The sequence below is a fragment of the Rhinoderma darwinii genome, chromosome 3 (assembly GCF_050947455.1).
Source record: "Rhinoderma darwinii isolate aRhiDar2 chromosome 3, aRhiDar2.hap1, whole genome shotgun sequence".
NCBI classification, from domain to species: Eukaryota; Metazoa; Chordata; class Amphibia; order Anura; family Rhinodermatidae; genus Rhinoderma; species Rhinoderma darwinii.
Window position 1 is genome coordinate 220,832,611 of NC_134689.1, and position 25,384 is coordinate 220,857,994.

General features: G+C 43.8%; 1 protein-coding gene across 1 annotated transcript in view; it reads right to left on the bottom strand.

Annotated features, from left to right (window-relative positions):
- Positions 1-25,384, bottom strand: part of CAMK1D (calcium/calmodulin dependent protein kinase ID) — a 380,920-nt gene that overhangs the window by 98,617 nt on the left and 256,919 nt on the right. Inside the window, exon 3 of the mRNA XM_075857414.1 lies at positions 18,794-18,868. Within this exon, the coding sequence (XP_075713529.1) occupies positions 18,794-18,868 (75 nt within the window). The remainder of the gene's footprint in view (positions 1-18,793; positions 18,869-25,384) is intronic.

The following is a 25,384-nucleotide window of genomic DNA, read 5'->3' on the forward strand; positions in this document are numbered from 1 at the left end:
TGCAAGCTCATCCTTGACGTCTTTTCATCAAGTTTTGGGGGACGCCCAGTTCTTGATAATGTCACTGTTGTGCCAAATATAATCCACTTCTTGATGACCATCTTCACTGTCTTCCATAGTATATTTGATGCCTTGGAAATTCTTTGGTACCCTTCCCCTGACTGATGCCTTTCAACAATCAGATCCTTTTGAGGTGATATAAGCTCTTTACGGACCATGGCTTTTGCTGTCACATGCAACAAAGAAAATGTCAGGAAAATCCTAATAGAACAGCTGAACTTTATATGGGGTTACTCAGAATCACTTTAAATAATGGCAGGTGTACTGACTACTATTTAACATGAGTTTAAATGTGATTGGCTAATTCTGAACACAACCACATCCCCAATTATAAGAGGGTGTTCACACTTATGTAACCACATTATTATAGTTTTGTTATTTTTATTTTTCCCCTCTAATGATTTCAGTTTGTTTTTCAATGGAATTGTACAGATTATGGGTCACATTAAAGGTGGGAGATGTTCTGACATGATTCATCTTGTACTGATTTTTTGACATGACAAAAACCTGGCATTTTAACAGGGGTGTATAGACTTTTTTTTTTTATATCCACTGTTTGGTAGAGTTGTCCGACAGTATACAGGTTTTGGACACTGGCTCTCACCATCATCACTCAAATGTCTGGTCTATCTATTTCAAATACCACTGAAGCTCTCCTACTCTTTATGATTCCCACTGGTATTTTCAAATATAAATGGTCTTTGGAGGGACTGGATAGTATTCCAGCGCTTTGACTCATGCCGCTCAACTCCAAATTAAATCCAACGCAACCTTTCCTTAGCAGGATTCTTTTCTGGGGATTATTCTCATTCTTTATTGCATCATATATTTTGATCCACTCTCCTCCACGGGTAGCCACCTATGGCAAAATAAGTTTTCTAAGTATGCTGATGCTGTAATTATTTCCCTCCTACCTCCCTCCCATGCCTGCTACCCTTCCCCTCTTTCCTTTTTTCTTTTATGTGTGCTTTTATTGTACTGTAATTTTTGTACAATAGTTACATGGTAGTGTTACCTTTTTTGTTTTGTTTCTTTTTTTCAAGTTATTCTCATAAAAACTTCAATAAAACTTTATTGAAAAAAAAAAGTTATATCTTTTGGAAGGCGGGAAGGTGTTCGCAGGGTATTTGTAAAAGAGAAAATAAAATGCCCAACTCGTGCACCACATTTATTAACCATTTTAGACACTTATAGCTCCTTTACTACTTGAGGGGTGTGATCTATATTAAAAAGGAGGTGTCCAGTAGAAACAGGTGTGGCTTATAATATGCCAAAAAAAGGCGTAAACTAAGCCAATCAAGGGGTGGTATAAGGAGGAGAAAAGTGTCTAACATGTCTAGCAAGATGCGCCAAATTTATCATACAGCATGTACCACCTTGATAAATTTGGCGCATCTTCTGACTGCCTTGTCTAAGTTTACTCTGCATAATTATTAGACAGTATTAGTAAATCTGCCGCGATATTTCTCTTATATATACTTATATTTGATTACTGAAAGTAAAATGCATGATACATTCTCTTTAGCACATTAGAACAGGAAAAATAAAAGACCCTATGACACATACCCAACATTTTTTGTCCATTTCACAGGAAATGCATTTTAAATACTCCTTTGAACAGGCAAAGACATTTGTTCTTAAAGGGGTTATCGAACAAAAAATATTATTTAGAAAGTGACGGAACCTGTAAAAATAAACACAGTTGGAATATACATCTATAAAAAAATATTTTCTCAGCAGAGAACTTGCATTGGTGTCAGTGCTAGCGCTCCCTAGTTTTTTCTATAGTGCTGAAATCTTTGTCCACCTACTGCAGCAGGAAGCGGTGGTCACGCAAGAAGCGGTGGACATGCAAGCGCCATTCTGCATTTTTCCATGCTGTGGCACACACATTAATACATTCCGTTGATGCGGCCAATGTATTTTCTATTCACTTTGTCTAGGGTCGGGCTTACAATGTCAGTAATCGCAATGCACTTCTGGGAGAACAAAAACGAATCGGAGAAAGGATTGGTGTAAGTTAGATGCAAAAAAACAGCAAAACTACGTTTTTAGCAACCTTTTATAGCACTGATTTATGATACTGGCTGTTTGTTTTTGTTTTTTAACAGGGTTGGTGGCATAACCCTTTTAATAAAGTAAAACATGCATAGTCTCCAGTATCGTCAATTGCTAGTTTTTCTCTCTCATGGATTACTTAACCAATCTAAAATCATTTCCTTAAATAAAAGGTGCAAAGTAGCTTCCTGAAAAAAAATATTCTAGATGCTGTCACATTGCAAAGATACATTTTTATATTTAAGATGAGATCCAGAAAAGAGGAACAGGTTTCACTGTTTACACATTTGTAAAGTAATTCCTGTTAGTGGTGCATTTGTCTTATTAAAGAACATTTGTGCTCAGCACAAGGGATGTTATTAAAGTAATTTAGACTTGTAAGGCAGGAAATTAATAGTCAATTGTCGGATGTTTGGAAAAGACCTCCATTAACTCTAGTATTGCTGTCCAAGTGCAACAGTTATAGGCCATCGGTTGGTGGCCTGGACAGTTTCAGAGTGGAGCCTATTGAAAAAGACTAGCAGCTGGAACTAGCTCAGGGTGCATGGTAGAGATGCCACCCGTGAGACAGATTTATGGACAGTGGTCTGCAGTGATAGCTGCTACATAGCAGCACAAAAGACGTACGAGGAGTGAGTGTGAGTATGGCGGCTGTGGAGAAGGACTGTGTGCTGCCCGAGGGACAGACCGGGGAGCAAAGGCTGCTACAGAGGGCAGCATGTTATGGAGCAGCTAAATATGTAGGGGCTGCTGATTGCGCAAGAGACTGCAGAAGTAGAGGTGGCCTATCCAAATGAGGAGCACGTCCATGTTGTTGGGACAATATGTTGGGACAATATGGGTCAGTGGAAATCCAGTGAGAAAGTGGACACTGACACAGAGATTACTAGATGGAGTGTGCCGACCTTGTACTTAACCATCAGTAACTGAGACCTAATGTGTTATATAGTATGTACAGTATATAGTGAACCTCTTAGTAGTGATCTGTTGAACTGCTGTATTATGTGTAACTGTGATATTATTACGGTGATTGTAAGGTATCCCTATAGTTTAATATACCTCTGTATCAGGGAATATAATTTTAACTAAGATAGAATAATGAAGGAGAATCACTGTTTCCACCTCTACTACCCTTGTATCATAGTTGTCTAAAGATTGTGCTTGGTTGTGTAACGTTCAAGAACTGTACCTCTCATCTGTGTGAGAAGTGATTTAACTCCATTATGTACCTCCTACCCAGGTTGGTACTGTAGTAAGGACTTTTTCAGCTGAAATTACCCAGGCTTGTCTGATACTTTTTTTATTTTACGACTAACACCCCTGCCTTACACGTGGCTTTATGCAAACATGATCCTAAGACCCAAGTTTTTAGAATTAAAAGGGTTATTTAGGTTACAAAATTGATGGCCTATCCTTAAGATAGGCCATCAATATAAGGTCGGTAGGGGTCCTATTGTCGGCACCCCTGCCGATCAGCTGTTTGAAGGTGCCATGGTGCTCGTATGAGCGCCGCAGTCTCTTCATTGTTTACATGGTTCTCTTCTCCACTCATAATGTTTATACTTGCACACACCGTTATACTTGTAGGAGTCGTGCAGGTATTACACCACTGTCCCATTCGCATCACGGGAGGCTGATGGGCTGCCGGATGGGGCCAACCATCTCTTTCTAACGGCATAGATGCAATACATTGGTACAATACACAGCAATACAAATGTGTATTTTCATTTTTACTGGCTCCTATTAAGCTTCTAGGTACTTGGTAACAGCATCTGGAACATTGTTACAGTAGTTAGAATGTTAGTTACTGTCAGACCTGGACATTCCTGTGCTGCTGCAACATGGCGACCACGGCGTACCTACGGAATGGGGATGTTCAGGTCTGACAATAACTAACAGCCTCTAGTCAGGCTGCCATCATCAGGACCCGATGGCAGCGCCCAGACCAGAGAATGTTAGTTACTTGCAGGGCTGGACACTCCTATCATGCCGGACTCCTTGAGCCTATGTGCTCCAAGTGACAGCACCTGGACCAGAGGCTGTTAGTTACAGCCAGATTTTGACAATGCATACAGCAGAAACATTGCGATCACCGATACACACTGCTAGCTGCTATATATTTGTTACATGGTCGGGAAGGGGTTAAGATGGGAATTACAGAGCTGTATATAAAATGTCATTGAATCCCACGAGTGGAAGCATTTAGGAACCACAGCAACTCAGTCACGATGTGACATACCACATAAAGTTACAGAGCGTGGTCACCGAGTGCTGAGCCGCATAGTGCATAAAAGTTGCCAACGCTCTGATGACTCAAAAACTGCAGAGCTCCAAACCTCCTCTGGCATTAACATCCGCACAAAAACTGCATGCTGGGAGCTTCATGGCATGGGATTCCATGGCCGAGCAGTTGCATGCAAGACTTATATCACTAAGAACAACAACAAGTGTCGGATGGAGTGGTGTAAAACACACCGCCTCTGGACTCTGGAGAAGTGGAAACGTGTTCCGTGGAGCGAGTTAAGTTTCTTGGAGGCGTAGGGCAGGAAAAATGTGGTAAGCTATTGGGAAATGGAATGTATATATAATATGGGCACATTGTCTTAATGTTGATTTTGAAATCTAACTTTTTTGGTTTCTTGAAAATTGGAGTATCATTGGTTACAACTAAAAATAAGGGAATTTCCCAAGATTTGCTTCGGTCCAATTTGGATACAGTCCAGGGGCGTAACTAGGAAACACTGGGCCCCATAGCAAACTTTTGACTGGGCCCCCTCCCCTGGGTGCCATATACAGCCTGACCTTGTACATAGTGCCCCCCTGTAAATAGTGCCATACACCGCCCTCCTGTAGACAGTGTTATACAGCCCAGCTGTAGAAAGTGTTATACAGCCCCCCCTGTAGACAGTGCTATACAGCGCCCCCTGTAGGCAGGGCTATACAGCCTCCCCATATAGTGCTATACAGCCCTCCCTGTAGACAGTGCTATACTTTCAAGTATTACAAAGAGGGATAATCGATGCGGCAGGCAACGTCAATTTTTTTTCTTTTGAGCCACACCTTTAATCCCACCCAATCACCGCCCATACACACCCAGTTCAGCCCACACAGTATCATGCTCCCTTAGTGCCCCCCACACAGTATAATGCTCCCATAGCTGCCACAATGCAGTATAATGCCCCCATATAGTATACTGACCCATAGATGCCCCCATACAGTATAATGCCGACACAGATGCCTCCATGCAGTATAATGCCCACACAGATGCCCCCATGCAGTACAATGCCTAAACAAATTCCCCCATGCAGCATAATACCCACACAGATGCCCCCATGCAGTACAATGCCTAAACAAATTCCCCCATGCAGCATAATGCCCACACAGATGCCCCCATGCAGTACAATGCCTAAACCAATTCCCCCATGCAGCATAATACCCATAGCTGCCCCATAAATATGCCACCCATAGCTGACCACCACAGTATAATGCTCCCCTTAGCTGCCCCACAGTATAAGGCTCTCCATAGCTGCCCCACAGTATAATGCTACCCATAGCTGTCCCCACAGTATAATGCTACCCATAGCTGTCCCCACAGTATAATGCCCCCAAAGCGGTCCTCACAGTATAATGCTCTCCATAGCTGCCCCATCCAGTATAATGCCTCCCATAGCAGCCCCCACAGTATTTTGCCCCCATAGCAGCCCCCACAGTATAATGCCCCACACAGTATAATGCCCCCCATAGCTGCCCCATACTGTATAATCCTCCCCATAGCTGCCTCTACAGTATAATGCCCCCATAGCTGCCCCCAGGGTATAATACCCCCATAGCTGCCCCCACAGTATAATGCTGCCCATACAGTATAATGTCCCCATATAGTAAAATGCTCCTATAGCTGCCACCATATCAGCCCCCCTTCCCTACCCAGTATAATGGCCCATAATGCCGAATAGAAAAAAAATAACCTAATTACTTACCTATCCCTGTTCCCACGACGGGTGGAGGATCCTTCTTCGGTCTGTGCTGTGAGTGGCTCGGCGCAGACAGACGATGATGTCACAACATCGCGCCTACCTGCGCCGAGCTGCTCACAGCAGAGTGAAGGCTGGAGCAAGGGCCATCAGCTCCTTGCTCCAGCATTAAATTCAACTGTATCAGGAAGCGGGACCAGCACGGTCACCGCTGTGTGGCTACGGGTGCCCTTTGGGCCTCCCAGGCTTAGAGGCCCAGTCCCAACTGCGACCCCCTAGAGCTACGCCACAACGAGTAGCCTATGGCAGAGCAAGGAGATACCTCCCTGCTCTGCCATAGTGTTTAAAAGTATCTGCGTCCAAAGGAAGCAGACACTATTGAGTGTGGCGTCTATAAAGGATCTGCCAGACACAACTTCTGTGTCGACGCCCATAGGTAATCAGTCTGCACCTGCTTCTATGTCTGTGAGACTGACTCCATCTTCCACCACCCAGGATGGCAGGCTTAGGAGTGGGAGAGCCTATCACAGCCTGGCCAGATGGAGCTAGCTCCCGCCCTCTGTCTATTTATACCTGCCTTTCCTGTTCCTCCTTTGCTTGTGATTCTTCTCTGTTGGTTTCCTGGCCCTGCTGCAGCTTCTTGAACTACTGATCCTCTGCTTGTGATTGACCTTGGCTTTACTGACCACTCTTCTGCTCTGCATTTTTGTACCTCGCTCATCTCCTGTTTTGACTCGGCTCGTTCACCTCGCTTGTTGCTCACGGTGTTCCCGTGGGCAACTTCCCCATTTCCCTGGCTTCTTTGTACCCTTGTCTGTTTGTCTATCGTGCACCTATTGAGTGTAGGGACCGTCGCCCAGTTGTACCTCGTCGCCTAGGGCGGGTCGTTGCAAGTAGGCAGGGACTGAGTGGCGGGTAGATTAGGGCTCACTTGTCTGTTTCCCTACCCCGACATTACATAATCACAAGCCCATATACCTAGTCTACCCTGGTCCCTGACACTACTATGGACCCCCTTGAGACCCTGGCTCAGCAAATGCAGGGTCTCTCCCTACAGGTCCAGGCCCTGGCTCAGAGGGACAACCAGCCTGATGCTACCCTGGTAGTGCCCCTCACCTCACCTCTTGAACCCCACCTCAAGTTGCCTGACCGGTTCTCAGGGGACCGGAAGACTTTTCTCTCCTTTCGGGAGAGTTGTAGGCTCTATTTTCGTTTGAAGCCCCACTCCTCAGGTTCTGAGAGCCAGCGGGTGGGTATAATTATGTCCCGGCTCCAGGAAGGGCCCCAAGAATGGGACTTCTCCTTGGCTCCTGACGCCCCTGAACTTTCCTCTGTTGATCTTTTCTTTTCTGCTCTCGGACTCCTCTATGACGAGACTGACAAGATTGCTTTTGCCGAGAGTCAGCTGGTGACCTTACGTCAGGGTAAGAAACCTGTTGAGGAGTATTGCTCTGACTTTAGGAAGTGGTGCGTAGCTTCTCGGTGGAATGACCCTGCTTAAGGTGCCAGTTTAGATTGGGTCTGTTGAACGCCCTGAAAGACCTGCTAGTTAGCTATCCCTCTTCTGACTCCCTAGATCAGGTTATGGCTTTAGCGGTACGACTTGACCGACGTCTCAGGGAACGACGACTTGAACGTGTTTGTGTTTTCTCCTCTGACTCCACCATGATGCCTCCCGAGGTTCCGTTGCTTCGTTCTTCCACGGAAGACTCGGAGGTACCTATGCAACTCGGGGCCTCCGTGTCCCCCCAACAACGTAGAGAGTTCCGCAGGAAGAATGGTCTCTGCTTCTACTGTGGGGATGACAAGCATCAAGTGAACAACTGTCCTAGGCGTAAGAATAAGCAGCCGGAAGAACTTCTGCGCCTAAGTGACCATCGGGGAGGTCACTTGGGCGCACAGGTATTTCCCGTAAATATGAAACGTAATAAAATCTTGCTTCCCTTTCAGGTCTCTTTTGGTGGTAGGTCTGCTACCGGCAGTGCATTCGTGGATTCAGGATCTTCTGCTAATATTATGTCTGTGGAATTTGCTATGTCTCTAGCTATGCCATTGATTGATTTGCCTAAATCTGTCCCGGTAGTGGGTATCGACTCCACTCCTCTTGCTAATGGTTATTTTACACAGCATACCCCTGTTTTTGAACTCCTTGTGGGCTCCATGCATTTGGAGTAGTGCTCTGTACTGGTGATGCAGGGATTATCGTCCGATTTGGTTTTAGGCCTTCCCTGGTTGCAGTTGCATAATCCCACTTTTGACTGGAATACTGGGGATCTTACCAAATGGGGTAATGAATGCATGACGTCATGTTTTCCTGTTAATTCTATTTCTCTCCCTGAGGAGGTGAACACTCTACCTGAGTTTGTTCAGGACTTCGCTGATGTTTTCTCTAAAGAGGCCTCCGAAGTGTTACCACCTCATAGAGAATACGATTGCGCAATTGATTTGGTACCAGGAGCTAAGCTCCCTAAGGGTAGGATATTTAATCTCTCTTCTCCCGAACAAGAAGCCATGAGAGAGTATATCCAGGAATGCCTGGCCAAGGGTTACATTCGCCCCTCTACTTCTCCGGTAGGTGCTGGCTTCTTCTTCGTAGGGAAGAAGGATGGTGGTCTTAAGCCATGCATTGACTACCGAAACTTGAATAAGGTCACTGTAAGGAACCAGTATCCCCTTCCTTTGAGTCTTGATCTCTTCAATCAAGTTCAGGGGGCCCAATGGTTCTCTAAGTTTGATCTACGGGGGGCTTATAACCTGATCCGCATCAAAGAGGGGGATGAGTGGAAGACTGCGTTTAACACGCCCGAAGGTCATTTCGAATACCTCGTCATGCACTTTGGGTTGTGTAATGCTCCCACGGTCTTCCAGAATTTCATAAATGAGGTTTTAAGAGACTACCTGGGGGTATTTCTTGTAGTGTACCTTGATGACATACTTGTGTTTTCCAAGGACTGGTCCTCCCACATTGAGCATGTCAGGAAGGTGCTCAAGGCCCTTCGGGAAAACAAACTGTTTGCTAAGACCGAAAAATGTGTGTTTGGGGTGCAGGAGATACCGTTTTTGGGTCAAATCCTCACTGCTCATGAATTCCGCATGGACCCCGCCAAGGTCTAGGCTGTGGTGGAATGGGTCCAACCTGCCTCCCTGAAGGCGTTACAGTGCTTCTTGGGGTTCGCTAATTATTACAGGAGATTTATTGCTAACTTCACGGTCATCGCTAAGCCTCTTATGGATCTCAATCGCAAAGGTGCTGATCTCCTCCACTGGCCTCCTGAGGCTGTCCAGGCTTTTGAGGTCCTTAAGAAGTGCTTTATCTCGGCCCCAGTGCTGGTTCAGCCCAACCAAATGGAGCCATTTATCGTGGAGGTTGACGTGTCCGAGGTGGGAGTGGGGCTGTCTTGTCCCAGGGTACCAGGTCCCTCACCCATCTCCGTCCCTGTGCCTACTTCTCCAGGAAGTTTTCGCCCACTGAGTGTAACTATGATATTGGCAACCGCGAACTCTTAACCATTAAATGGGCATTTGAAGAGTGGCGCCACTTCCTGGAGGTGGCTAGGCACCAGGTAACGGACCTTACCGACCACAAGAATCTGGTTTTCCTAGAATCTGCCCGGAGGCTACACCCAAGACAAGCTCAATGGGCGTTATTTTTTACCAGATTCAACTTTTTGGTCACCTATAGGGCTGGGTCTAAAAATATTAAGGCTGATGCACTGTCACGTAGCTTCATGGCCAGCCCTCCTTCGGAGGAAGATCCTGCTTGTGTTTTGCCTCCAGGTATAATAATTTCCTCTATTGATTCTGATTTATTCTCTGAAATTGCGGCTGATCAAGGTTCAGCTCCCGGGAACCTTCCTGAGAACAAGCTGTTTGTTCCCCTGCAATTCCGGCTAAGGGTACTCCGGGAAAATCATGACTCTGCACTATCTGGCCATCCAGGCATCCTGGGTACCAAGCACCTCATTGCCAGAAACTATTGGTGGCCTGGGTTGCTTAAAGACGTTAAGGCCTACGTCGCCGCTTGTTAAGCTTGTGCTAGGTCCAAGACTCCCAGGTCCCGACCAGCGGGCTTACTATGTTCTTTGCCCGTTCCCCAGAGACCTTGGACCCATATCTCCATGGATTTCATCACCGATTTGCCTCCATCTCAAGGCAAGTCGGTGGTGTGGGTTGTAGTAGACTGCTTCAGTAAGATGTGCCACTTTGTGCCCCTCAAGAAACTACCCAATGCTAAGACGTTAGCTACCAGAGGGGTACAATTTGTTTCATTGTTTTGGAGAGCCTTCTGTAAAAAGTTGGAGATTGATCTGTCCTTCTCCTCTGCCTTCCATCCTGAAACTAATGGCCAAACTGAGAGGACTAATCAGTCTCTAGAACAATATTTAAGGTGTTTTATCTCTGACTGTCAATCTGATTGGGTCTCATTCATTCCCCTCGCCGAATTTTCCCTTAATAACCGGGTCAGTAACTCGTCACGGGTCTCCCCCTTTTTATGTAATTTTGGGTTTAATACACGGTTCTCCTCCGTTTCACCTGGTAGTTCCAACAATCCCGAGGTAGAGGTCGTTCATCGGGAGCTGTGCACAGTCTGGGCCCCGGTTCAGAAGAACCTAGAGGCGTCCCAGAGCATACAAAAGACTCAGGCAGATAGAAGACGTTCTGCTAACCCCTTGTTTGTGGTCGGGGATCTGGTGTGGCTATCGTCAAAAAATTTGCGCCTTAAAGTCCCGTCCAAGAAGTTTGCTCCCCGGTTTATAATGCCATACAAGGTCATTGAAGTCCTTAACCCTGTCTCCTTCCGACTGGAGTTGCCCCCGTCTTTTCGAGTACACGACGTGTTTCATGCCTCCCTCCTTAAACGCTGCTCCCCTTCCTTGGCTCCCTCGAGGAAACCTCCGGTCCCTGTTCTCACCCCTGATGGGGTAGAATTCGAGGTGGCCAAGATTGTGGACAGCAGGATGGTCCAAGGCTCCCTCCAGTACCTGGTCCATTGGAGGGGATACGGGCCTGAGGAGAGGACTTGGGTACCCGCTCGGGATGTTCACGCTGGGGTATTGCTCAGGAGGTTCCACCTTCGTTTCCCCAATAAACCAGGTCCACCTAGAAAGGGTCCGGTGGCCCCTCATAAAAGGGGGGGTACTGTAAAGGATCTGCCAGACACAACTTCTGTGTCGACGCCCATAGGTAATCAGTCTGCACCTGCTTCTATGTCTGTGAGACTGACTCCATCTTCCACCAACCAGGATGGCAGGCTTAGGAGTGGGAGAGCCTATCCCAGCCTGGCCAGACGGAGCTAGCTCCCGCCCTCTGTCTATTTATACCTGCCTTTCCTGTTCCTCCTTTGCTTGTGATTCTTCTCTGTTGGTTTCCTGGCCCTGCTGCAGCTTCTTGAACTACTAATCCTCTGCTTGTGATTGACCTTGGCTTTACTGACCACCCTTCTGCTCTGCGTTTTTGTACCTCGCTCATCTCCTGGTTTGACTCGGCTCGTTCACCTCGCTTGTTGCTCACGGTGTTCCCGTGGGCAACTTCCCCATTTCCCTGGCTTCTTTGTACCCTTGTCTGTTTGTCTGTCGTGCACCTATTGAGTGTAGGGACCGTCACCCAGTTGTACCCCGTCGCCTAGGGCGGGTCGTTGCAAGTAGGCAGGGACTGTGTGGCGGGTAGATTAGGGCTCACTTGTCTGTTTCCCTACCCCGACATTACAGCGTCGCTACCGCTGTAGCAGCCATAGCGGCTGCTAGCGGAGCCTCCGGGCATGGGGGTCCATGACGGCTGGTGGCATAGACCCCCCCGTGCCGTGGGCCCCGTAGCAGCCGCTGTGGCTGCTACAGCGGTAATTACGACACTGATACAGTCCTAGAAGACATCAGAGAGTCAAACAGTGCAATCGGGGCACTTGAGATTCCACGACTAAAAATACCATACTTATCGCCCCTGGTTTTCCGTAGCAACGCGTGTGATTGGCTGCACAGATCACATGGGACAAAATGACAATCTCAGGAGGCCGGCAGGGATGCATCGCTACGGGAGACCAGGGGAGGAGAGTATGGTATTTTTAAGTTCTCCTCTTCTCCCCTGTTTTTTTCTATAATCTGTCAAATGCAGCAGGCACTCACCGGCGGCCGCCATTATGCCAATTTTTGCACCACGAGTGCCAAAAGTTTCAGATTTCGTAGAATCCAAAACCTTTAGAAAATTTGGACCGAATTAGATTTGTGCCGAATCAATCCGCTCATCTCTAGTTACAACCACTAAATTGTGGGGGGGAATTGCCTCTGATAATTTACTTGATGCTTTTTAGTATAAATGTATTTTGGGTTGGACTAACCACCTGTAATTCGCACCCCAGTCTAGCCAGTGCCAAACTGATTGCTGCTTAGAAGGATCCACTTCTCCGGTGAGAATTGTAACAACTAAAATTCTCATGGGAAAATCACTGCACAATCTAATCAACTAATATAGTGGATAACCCCATTCCATATTTTAATACTGGGAGAGTCACTTGTTGAGAAGGATCTGGGTGTACTTGTAGATCATAGACTAAATAACAGCATGCAATGTCAATCAACTGCTTCTAAGGCAAATAAGATATTGTTATGTATTAAAAGATGCATGGACTTACGGGATAGGGATAAAATATTACCACTTTACAAAGCCTTAGTGCGGCCTCCTCTAGAATATGCAGTTCAGTTCTGGGCTCCAGTCCATAGAAAGTGGCACTCCCTCCGTCTGGAGAAAAAAAGGTTAAATCTCCAGAGGCCATAAGCCTTCTTTACTGTGAGAACGGTGAATCTATGGAATAGCCTACCGCAGGAGCTGGTCACAGCATGAACAGTAGATGGCTTAAATAAAGGCTTAGATAATTTCCTAGAACGAAAAAATACCAGCTCCTATGTCAATGTGTAGAATTTTTGTTTTATTTCTTCCCTTTTTCCCATCCCTTGATTGAACTTGATGGACATATGTATTTTTTCAACCGTTCTAACTATGCAACTATGTAACTATTAGCATACCTCCCAACCATCCCGGATTCAGCGGGACAGTCCCGGATTCCGTGCGGTGTCCCGCTGTCCCGGGCGGCCGTGGGTACGTCCCGCTGTCAACTGTATCTGCATCCTCAAGACACAGATACAGTTGAACCCGATTCTGAAGAAGGGAACCATCAGCTCCCTGCTTCAGAATTAGTTCAGAGTAGAGGAGCAGAGGGAGCTCTTCAGCTCGCCGAGGACTCCCCAGCACAGCACTACATTAAGAGCTGTGCTCTGGGAAGCCCTCGACATCACTGTCCATATATGGACAGTGACATCATTTTTTACTCCTTGAGCGGAATCCCCGTTGCCGATGATCTAGCCGGGGATTCCACTCCTAGAGGAAACACCTGAGGTCACTGTCTATATATGGACATCGATATCAGGGGCTCCTCCTGGAGCGGAATCCCCGGCCAGAGTTGGCAACGGGGTTTGCCGCTCTGGCTGGGGATACCGCTCCTAGAGGGTGTCTCAATGGTACTATCTACAGGGGGTGGCGCTATCTTCAATGGATGTGTGGCACTATATACATGGACACTGTGGCACCATATAGGGGCGCTATCTACAGGGGACACTGTGGTGCTATCTACATGAGCACTATCTACATGGGCACCGTGTCACTATCTACAAGCGCACTAGCACTAGGGGCAGTTAAGGGGGCATTATACTGTATAAGGGCAAATATGGGGCATTATACTTTATTGGGGCAGCTATGGGGGCATTATACTGTACGGGGGGCATCTATGTGGGCATTATACTGTATGGGGGCAATATACTGTATGGGGCAGCTATGGGGGCATTATACTGCATGGAGGCAGCTATGAGGCATCATGCTTCATGGGGGCAGCTATGAAGCATTATGCTGTATGGGGAAATATCTTTGTGCATTATAGTGCATCTGTATGGGCATCTGTATGGGCATTATACTGAATGGGAGAATCTGTGTGGGCATTATACTGTATGGGGGAATCTTTGTGGGCATTATACTGTATGGGGGCATCTGTGTTGGCTTTATACTGTATGGGTGCATCTATGGGGCAGTATACTGTATGGTGGCAGCTATGTGGGCATTATACTGTATGGTGGCAACTATGGGAGGCATTATACTGTATGGTGGCAGCTTTGGGGGCATTATACTGTATGGTGGCAGCTATGGGGGAATTATACTGTGTAGGGCAGCTATTTGGTATTATACTGTGTGGGAGACACTATGGGAGCATGATACTGTGTGGGCTGAATCGGGTGGGATTAGTGGCATGGCTTAAAAGAAGAACATTTGCCGTGATGCGATGAGTGCACCGCATCGGTTGTCCCTCTTAGTGATACTTGAAATTCGGGAGATATGTTATTACAACATTTAATATCATAGAGGGGGTTCCAGCTCTGAGCCCCACCTCTATTAGCTAACACAGGAAGTTAATTGTAGATATGTTTATATTAAAGAACTGTTCTAGGAAATGTTCTTAGAAATGTTTTCTATGGAAACTGGATCTAGCATCTACATCAAGCAGCACAAACAAATTATGTGAACCTGGTATTAAACTGTCTGTGATTTTTTGCTTTTCTTTTTCTCTTTCATACCTGTTGTATTGCCTTACAACGTGCGTATTACGACTAAATATTATCATTTTTACTATATAAAATGTGTGTGTCAGATTACAAGTACTACAAATAGATTATAATACATGATAAAATATTTTTTCAGACGTGCTCACAATCTGGTAACAAACATAATGAGAGGCTGACATGCACAGCTAGAGTGTAAGTGTACTGAAGTGTGCTGATAAACAATTCATTTTAGTGCAGTCAAGAGCTTGTTCAGCAAAAATATGTGTAGGTGGAAATCATTTTAATAAGTGCTTCTGGGTGGCAAATATTTTTGCTGGACACTGCAAATATGAATATGTATAGTACTTAAAGACAAGTGTTCTGCTGCTCTAAAGATTACCACAATTTTTATCAATTAGCCATGCAATTGGTTGCAGCTACTGACCTCATTTTCAAGAATAGAATAAAGGTATAGTCTACAATAATTATTTTTTTTAACCAAAAATATGAACAGTACCCAGCAGAAATACCCAGAGAAAGTATTCATGGCGCTCTTTAACACGAACCCTTCCTGCATTTGATTGAAAAATACAGAATGAAAAATTAGACCTGTTCTGCACCCAAAGGCTCAGTTTTACAGAGCTATTATATGGTGCCCATACAAGTTTATGGGCTCTTACTATACCTTTATATGCCTCTGATTTCTATACTAATCTGACAAGAAAAAAAATTGGGGCGAGCTCCATCGGATAACGTATGTATGGAGGCATAATCCCTAAAAGCATTACTTCCAGGGGAGAATATCTACATACAAACAGCATCCCACGGAGCATGTAAGGCAGTGCATGGGGTATGAAGTACAGGTGCATGAGCCATGACAGTGTATAGAAATGTGAATGCAGAGATCCTAAAAATTTGGACATCATGCATATCGCAGAGCCATGTGCTGCAAGACTGTACAGCGGCACAAAGAGTTCCTGGGGTTTCGTAGAACGGAGTCACATGCACTCCATTTGTCACCATATCCTGCTACGTTGTATTATGGAGATATTCACTCCTAGAAGCAACGCATGCGGAATTCAACCAAAAATCTTCTCTAAATCTTTGTATGAAATAGGAAGAATATAAAGGTGTGAAAGGGCCCCATAGAAGTAAACAAATGCCATATTACAGCCCCTTACAACTCGGAGGTTGTATGAAGCAGTAGTATGGTCATCTGCATGAGCCCTTAAAGGAACTGTAACACCTAGATTTTTTTTCCTAATTAAAACCGATAGTAAAACAATTTATTTATTTATAGCCTGTTCTATATTTTTTTTATTGTAATTTTTTTAGTCTATATTCCATACATGATTATGGGGGGCAGCCATTTGTCTGAGCTGCTATTAATAGCATTTAGAGATATTCTTTACAGCAAACACATGGACCATAGGAACCTGTGAATAGGAGAGGACTCATTGACGTCTATGGTAGAGTTTTCTAGGCATGCTCTGTGACCCGTGCAGAGGTCATTGTACAGGAAGGGATAGGAGGGGATCTATGTCCATCACTTATTGTCAATGGTGAATACTGTGTTATCTATATAGAGGTGTTACATTTCATTGTAATTCTGCCTGTGATGATAATGAGATGACTGCTGAGAAGTGATCTCTACCGAACAGGAATCATCAGTCTATTGTGAGGCTCAGTGGCCAGAGGGAAAACTGCAAGATTTTAGGATTATTTTTTATATAGATAATGACATTGAAAATAAAAAAAATCAACAAAAATTCTTCAAAAATGTGTTTAACATAAAAACTTGATTTAAACAATAGGTAATTTTCTGATGACACATTCCCTTTAATGTTAAGAATAAGAACAAGAGGTAAACCAATGAAACTATTAAGGATTTATATAAAATTGTTACATATTGTTTGACATCACAGAAGATATTCCTCAGTTGAACATCAATAACAAGACTTGAGGAAAACAAGAACACGGTCAGACATTTTCAGATGCTATGAATACTGGCTGCTTTTGAACTAGACTTCTTGTGCTAAATGTAAAATATATTTGTCAGGGCAGATTTTTATCAAACTCAAATAGAAGTAATCCATAAAGAAGAATAACTTGTAGCAAATATAGGGTCAATATACAAAATTTGAAGGGTATGAACTAAGGAATAATTATGGTCTGCTCCTTTTTACAAATGTTAAAGCAGGGATTTTTCTGTCTTGCATTGGAAAAGGTAAATGCTAATTTTATGCATATTTTTTATGATCTAAAGTATTTTTTGGATATTTTATTGACTTAAAAATGCAGTACATTAAGATCGATAACTGGAGCACAACAGAACAATTAGGAGATTACAGGAACGCCCAGCCGCTGGTGGCCGCGGACAGCCACTCGCATTTTCGGCCTATGCTCCCATACACTTCTACGGACCGCACACCTTCCCACAAATATACGGGAAGGTGTCCATGGTCAATAGAAGTGAATTGGTCCATAATCGCGGACCGCAATTATGGTCCGCAATTACGGACGATTTTTACGGTCGTGTGCATGTTACTGTGTAACTTCATCTTTATTACCATAAATGTTGGAATGTTGAATGACTGCAAATACTTTTCTTTACTTATTTTGTGGGAATTATAAATTACATTTGACTTCATTCATATGCTGTTAAAATTCTATTTGATGCTTTAGGACATAGACTGTGGTTTATCCACACTTTAGCGTTATTGGGCCAAAAATAACATGCAAAAATCGCTGCAAAAAAGCCACAGAAAACGCAAGTAAACAATGTGTAGGAATTTAGCCTAAGCTCTCTTTCACACAGCAATATTTTGGTCAGTATTTTGCATCAGTATTTGTAAGCCTAAACTAAAAGTGGGTCTAAACCATGGAGGAGTTACAAATCTTTCCATGATACTTTTTGTGTTTATATTCTTCTTGTAGTTTTGTCTAACAATTACTGATGCAAAATACTGACCAACCTACTGTTGTGTGGAAGTGACCTTAAGACAGTTCTGTAGTGAAAAGTGGGCTAAAATTCCAAACCATTAAAGGGGTTTCCCATAATCGTTATTTATCCCCTATCCACAGGATCGGTGATCAATATCTGATTAATGGGGTTCAGACCGCTGGGATCCCCACCGATCATGAGAATGGGCTCACCTTGCAGTTCCTGGGAGCCCCATAGTGCGCATGCTCGACCACCACCCTATTAATTTCTATGGAGCTGCAGAGTGTTATCTTTGGCAGCCCCATAGAAATGAATGGAGCAGTGGTTGAGTATGCAGACTATTGTTCCATTCCTATGGGGCTCCCGGAAACAGGTAAGTTAGCCCGTTCTCATGATCGGTGGGAGTCCCTGTGGTTGGACACCCACCAATCAGATATCTATTAACTATCCTGTAGATAGATGAGAATTATTGATTATGGGAAAACCCCTTTAATGTGAAAGACTGATATAAAATTATAACAAGTATTTGGTTGCATTTGTTGCAGCTACAATTGGTGAAACCAGTTAGATTGCTAACAAAGCATGTACTTTTTTATGTGGTTGATAACTTTTTCCTTAAATAAATGCAGAAATAACTTTGTTAAATGTTTTTGTGTAATACTACATTCAGTGTGATAAATATCCAATAATAAATGACATCTGGAAAGGAATTCTTTATAACGCAATGTACGTTGTGGGTTCCCACTTGAAGGCTATGGAGACCTTTTGAAGACGTTTTTTTTTTACATAGATACATAGAAGCTGTATCTGAAAAAGTAAACATTTTTTAACAAAAACAAATTACAAAGTTGCACTAAAAACGATAATACATTGTTTTAGTGAAAAAAAAAAAAAGTCTTTAAAGGTTTCCATATCATTTAAATAAACTAATTTAGAAGTGGTTAAAAGTCATGTATTTCAAGAAACAAAATATGAAATTATGTCTGCTAATTATCTGTATAATAAAAAATGATATACAACACGCTGGTCGCCATAGTAACAAAGCAAATTAATATAGCAAATTATACCTACAGGCTATGACACCAGCACAGTATATGTTCTCTGTATTAGAGCTATTACGAGAGAAACTTAAGGGAACAGCGGGGGACAACACGTGAAACTTATAATTAATGACTACTCACAGCTGCATGACCAGATACAAATGACTTGGACTCTCATAGATATCTTCCAAGGCAACAATGTTCTCATGTTTGATTCTGAGGAAAAAAGTAAAACAATAAATTAGCTTCTGGGTAATTCATTAACTGTAGGGCACTGATCTACATCACAATGACATTTAATACTATGATCACATAGACACAGGAGTATATAATTTATTAAAAGGAGTGAAAAGGATGCTGCAGTACATGGTCCATACTTTTTTTTACAATTCGTTCAAAGGGTTCCAAACTTTCATATGAACAACAATGTTTAGTCATAATTATAAAGTAAGAAAATAAGTGCCTTTGTGATATAAACTTTGGGGTACATTTACAAAGGATCAGTTAGCTAGGATTTGGCGAAAATATCGACTATAATTTACGCCAGTTTTTATAGCAAATGTGAGGAGCCTGCTGGTGGCCCTGCCCCCTTCCGCTAAGCTTTGCTCACTTTTTAGAAAAGTATCGTGAATGGCAAAAACATCTGTGCATACACTTTTGTGCCGCATGTGACTTTTCTACTTAAAAAAAAATTACATAGAAAACCTAATACATTCCCCTCTTTGTTTCTACTTTTTATGGTTTTCAATTTTCTTATTTTTTTTGGCATTATCAGTGGAGCTCCAGCTCCCACTATCTCCCTGGCTCAGGGAAGCCCTCACATACCATTGGACTTCTAAGGACGTGGATACAATTGACAGCACTGGTGAGGCAAGGGAACCATCAGTTCCCGATGACATCAATATGCCACCTACGTTGTTCCGCTGGAGTAGGGCCTGGTCAGAAGAGACCAGGTCTGCATCGCAAGAGGACGGCGTGAGAATGGGGACAGGAGAGTGCCTTTTGTTGCGTGCGGCACTACCTACAGGGGGCACTGTGGCACTATCTACATCTGTGGCACTATCTACACAGACACCGTTGCCCTGCCTGCATTGCCACTGTGGCATTATCTACAGGGGGCACTGTGAAATTATCTACATGGGCACTGTGGCATTATCTAAAGGGGATGCTGTGGCACTATCTACAGGCACTATCTACATGGGCACTGTGGCACTATCTACAGGGGGCACTGTGGCACTATCTACATGGGCACTATGAAATTATCTATGGGGACACTGTGACACTATCTACATGGGCACAGTAGCATTGTCCCCACCACCAATTACTTTGCCCACATAGTTCCTCTTAAAGTGCAAAAAGTGTCCTCCTCCAATTTCTTTGTTCTGTCCATTAGCTGCTATGCCACCGCAGTACCCTCATCACCAGTTAATGTGCACACCCAGCAGTTACATTGCCTACAAAGTGCCCCACTATAACTACAGCAATTGCTGCCACCACACTCCTGCCCTGCATCCTATGCTGGTAGAAAGATACGTGGTCTCTGCATCAATCTCCAATAACAGAGCGTGATTTAACTACTCTTTTAAAAAAGGAATTTTGTGTGGCTGCTCTTTCACAAACTGACCAAAGCTCTTCCAGTTTTGCTGGCCGTGGCAGCATTCTCCCCAGCAGAGAAGACAGAATTCTCTCCACTCCTTCTTACACTGTCCCCATGCTACCTGCATCTGTAGATACTGCTGTGTTCTAGAGGGCTCCCTCAAAACGCACCAAGTCAGAAGGGTTTACGCCACTTACCGGCTGCACCAGGTCAGGCCCAGTTTCAGACCAAAGCCAATTGGCAGCCAAATGTTCACTTTGAGCACCAATTAACAGCTTCCTGGCTTGTAACGCTAACTGGAGTTGAGGGGCACCAAAAGCAGCTCACATGTGTGCTCTCACATGCTTAGGAGAGTCTGCCACATGCTGTTTGGTGATTTCAAAAGGTGTTTCTTATGTTTTTCTTTAAGCAATGGCTTTTTTTCTGGCAACTCTTTCATAAAGCCCCACTTTGTGGCATGTACGGCTTAGAGTGGTCTTATGGACAGATCCTTCCATCTCCGCTGTGGAACTTTGTAGCATCTTCAGTCTTTTTGTTGCTGTCTTGTTAAGTCCCTCGCTGCAGGACAACTGTCCCGTACTGTAATCATGTTTTCAGTACGGGACAGTAGTTCCACGGAGAGGCAGGGACCCCTAGCGTCGTACATAACTATGATGCTAGGAGCCAGGCTCCCTGCAGTGTGTTCGGTCCGGGACTTGCAGGCAAAATATGTTCCGTCCTTTATGGACCGAACATGCTCGCGTAAATCCAGCCTTAGGCTTCCGTTTAATAGATCCATCACACATAGGATATATACAGCATCCGTTTAACGGATATGTCATCAAAGGCTATTGGAAAGCCCATGATGTATTCGTTAAATGATGCCTGTGACATATGCCATACATTGCCATCCGTCACTCCTAGGCTCCCATGTAAAAAAAAAAAAATCAGTCAGGATGGAATAGGGTAATGTTTGTTTGTTTGTTTTTTGCAGTATACTGGCCAGATGGAGGCCAAAAGGACACTCTTTTGGTCCCCATCTGACAATAGTGTCCCATGGACATGTATAGCATGTTCACCAGGAGCTTTCCCTACATACACGGTAAAACTAAGGTAAAAACTTTATGTTATACAGGGCCTTCTGTCTACAGCTGGTCAAAACATTTGAGATAGCTGAATTTCTCGTTTAGCTATGACACAACATGCCCACTGTGAATGTGGTAGGAGATTAAGTTAAAGTTCTGAAGCTTTACATATTTTTTTTTGAGTGTTAAACCTCTAACGACAATTTTATCAGCGCTGAACGGTTTAATTTTACATACCTACACGAAGACAATTATAACACAGATAATTCTTTGATTTTGTTAGTGTTCAAATAAATGTCATTTTCCACAAATTTGCATATAAGACAAAAATGTGAGTGTTAAAATAATTTTGCACAGTGAAAAGATGTAGACATTCTTATAGAGTAAGGCACAAATAAGATAAATGGATCACAGAACACTATGAAATATGCTAATATATATCAGTTATGGCACTGAAATATAATAACGTTTGTTTACTATAGTCTAAGCCTGACTGGCAGGCATATACAAACCAAATATGTTTAAAATCACTGCATCCCAAAAAAAAGCAGCGATAGCCCATATTCTGCCTATAGCTGCCAGGATGTGATGTATGATAAGATGGTCCAGCCGCAAGTGCAGAAAGGGTAATCATATTATGGGTAAGCATCAATGCAAAAGCAAAAGATCTGCCATAAAAGAGAGATGAGCGGTACTTTGAAGGGAAGAGACAGCAGTGACTAAAACACAATGGAGATTATAACATTCTATCACAACCAGTGAATCTAAACACAAATAAATGTATGTAAGGCCTAATTCACACAACCGTGTCCGTTTTGCGCGCGTAAAAAACGCAGCGTTTTTCCTGCGTTGCCGTTCCGTGTGACATCAGTGTATGGTGCGTGTCTGCATTTTTTACGCGCGTATTTCATCAGTAAGTCACGCGTATCACGTCAGCAAAATAAACTGATGGTGTTTTTCTATTTTTCATAATTTCTTTAGCAACTGTTGCGTGAATCACGCACAGCCCACGGATGTGCGTACGTGTGCCGTCCTTGATTTTCACGCACCCATTGACTCTAATGGGTGCGTGATGCGCAAAAAACACACAAGTATAGGACACGCAGTAACTTTCACGCAGCGGACACACTCTGCGTGAAAAACACGGAATGTCTGAATGGCCCCATTGACTTGCATAGGTCCGTGTGACGTCCGTTGTTTTAACACGCGTATCACGGACGTGAAATACGCTCGTGTGAATAAGGCCTAAGAGGCAGCTGAACTGTTGACTCGTTTTGCTTTTTCTTCAAATTCCATTGTTTATGGTGGTGGTCCTGCTATTCCCATCCTTTAGTCATTCGGTCTGAACACTGTGTACAGAGATAGGACTGAAGGGTACAAACAGTAACTAAGTCACTGGAAAGCCGCCGCCGCCTCCACCTTTAGAAGGCGAGCAGTTGTGTATAAGACCTTATGGACCTCAACTCCTGATCTCAAAATGAACAGTCATTAAAACAGATGGCAAATAGTGCTGTCCACATAGAAAACGTTCTGATTATCGCTGCTGATCCAGCGGAACAAGGACACAAATAGAAGCAAAAGTTCTAAGCAGTCTTTCCCTAAAGAGAAAACGGTAATAATCATTGTGGTCCGTGCAAAATAGAATTCATGTCTGAGGTGAAATACCAGCATGCCAGGTAATGACTCCCATGTGCCGCATAGTAAGACCACTTCATTTGTAAAGCTGCGGGGAATGGTGTGAAGAAGGTCGCGCGTGCGTGCTGCTCACTACATTCTGTCCAATGGCAGTTCCGGAAACAGACGAGCTCGGCTTCCGTAACTCCCATTGAACAGAATGGAGAGGGATGCGCGCATGCGTGACCCACTCTCCACTAGTCCACGCCTGGATTCCGAAACGGCAGTCTCCCGTTTTCAATATAGGTGCGGGTCCCGGAGGTGGGACATTTATGACATATACTGTGGATATGTCAGAAATGTCTAAGATGGGAAAACCGAAAGAAACAAAAGCTCTAATTAAAAAACAAAACAGTATTGCTGTTCTTGTGAGAAAGTATTCGGCACACTGAGTCGTGAGTTTCAATTTCTTGAAGTTTATTATATTCGATGCCAAGGGTTTGGTGCGTGCAACGTTTCGGTCAAAGGACCTTCGTCAGGCACTACAAGTATACAGAACATTGTACGTGGGTATATTTGCATCCTATACATACATAAATCATCAAATAAAACATGACATATAAAAGGAAAAATAAAGTAGGTATTAAAGAAATCCAAAATGAATTGTGCTATAAAATAACACAAAATAATAATAAAACAAGAACAGAATCGGTGAACGGATGACATCCTCATCCCGGGCACAATAACACGTTGTTGTCAGGTATACGTTATACGGTGGGTCCCTGATAGAGGGAGAATAAACGGTTCTATAAAGGCTGAGCTCAAAAGCAATATCTAGACATCAACAATTAAGGAAATAAGGTATGGCAAGATAAATATCCTATACTTGTTATTCTGTAGTTACAATTACTTGTACAATGTATTAATGTTGCCTCCACGGATTCACTGTTTACACCACTCTCGAAATTCATGGAGAAACTCCTGACTCCACTTGTAAAGAACACAAGGTCTTTTTTGTTGGACACGTCTAGCTTTTTAGAGATCATTCACACACTTGAGATATTAGCTCCAGATGTCATCCTGGTGACCCTGGATGTTTGCAGTCTCTACACCTCGATTGTACACACAAAAGGGCTGGTTGCGGTCGAAGAGATACTCACTAAGGCTGGGAAAGAGAGAAAGATCATAGACTTACGCCTTGACCTACTGACGATTATCCTAACCGATAATTACTTTTTATTTGAGGATACATATTTTATTCAAAAGAGGGGCACAGCTATGGGATCCAATGTGGCACCACCATATGCAAACTGCTATATGGCCCATTTCGAGGAAAATTACATATACCCTACAACTATGTTTAAAGAACATATATTGTTATGGACCAGATATATAGACGACATATTCTGCCTATGGCAGGGCACCGAGGAGACATTACTAAAATTCATGAAGTACCTCAATAACATTTGGCCAGAGCTGCAGTTTACATTGAATTTTGACAGATCCAGGATCAGTTTTCTGGACACCATGTTCATCAAGGATACAGTGGCCACCTCAGCACTGATCTATTTATGAAAGAAACAGACAGGAATGGCCTCTTACATTACAACAGCTGTCACCCAATAGCAACTAAGAGATCCCTTCCGAAGTCCCAGTACACACGCATAACTAGGATAGTAGATGATACCAACAATAGGACCAGGCGTATGACAGATATGACTCAAAAATTCAGGGACAGAGGCTATCCAAGCCAAACATTAAGGGAAGCACAACTGATGACAGCTACCAACAGGAACAGAGACAAACCCAAATGTATACCTTTCGTGCATACGTACCACCCCTGTGCCTATAAGGTACAGCACATTATTAGGAAGCACTGGTCGCTTCTCAAACAAGCATATCCAAAGGTCATAGAGTTCCAGACTCCATTTCTTCCATGCTCCAAGAGACCCCGGAACCTCAGAGACAGGTTAATAAGAGCAGATGTAGGATCAGCAAAGAGACTACCAAGACAAACCTTCCTGAACACCCCAAGAAAAGGGACTTTCCCATGTCGATCCTGTCTATAGTGCTCCCACATAATAAAAGGCGATACACTACAACATCCCCAAACTGGCAAGTGCATACCAATAAAGGAATACTTCACATGCAATACGAACTATGTCATTTACATGATAAAGTGCCCATGCGGGCTAGCGTATGTTGGAGAAACGACGCAGCGCATACGGGATAGAATAGGTCAGCATAAGAGCAATATTCGATGCAACAAGACCCTACTACCAATCCCAGCACATTTTCTATCCAGAACACACAACATCTCGCAGTTGCAATTCCAGGTGATAGAGCACATACCAGCCTCACGAAGAGGAGGGGATAGGGTTAAGACACTTAAACGCAGAGAAGGGTACTGGATTCATAGATTGCAAACATTGGAGCCCAGAGGCCTGAACAGGGAAT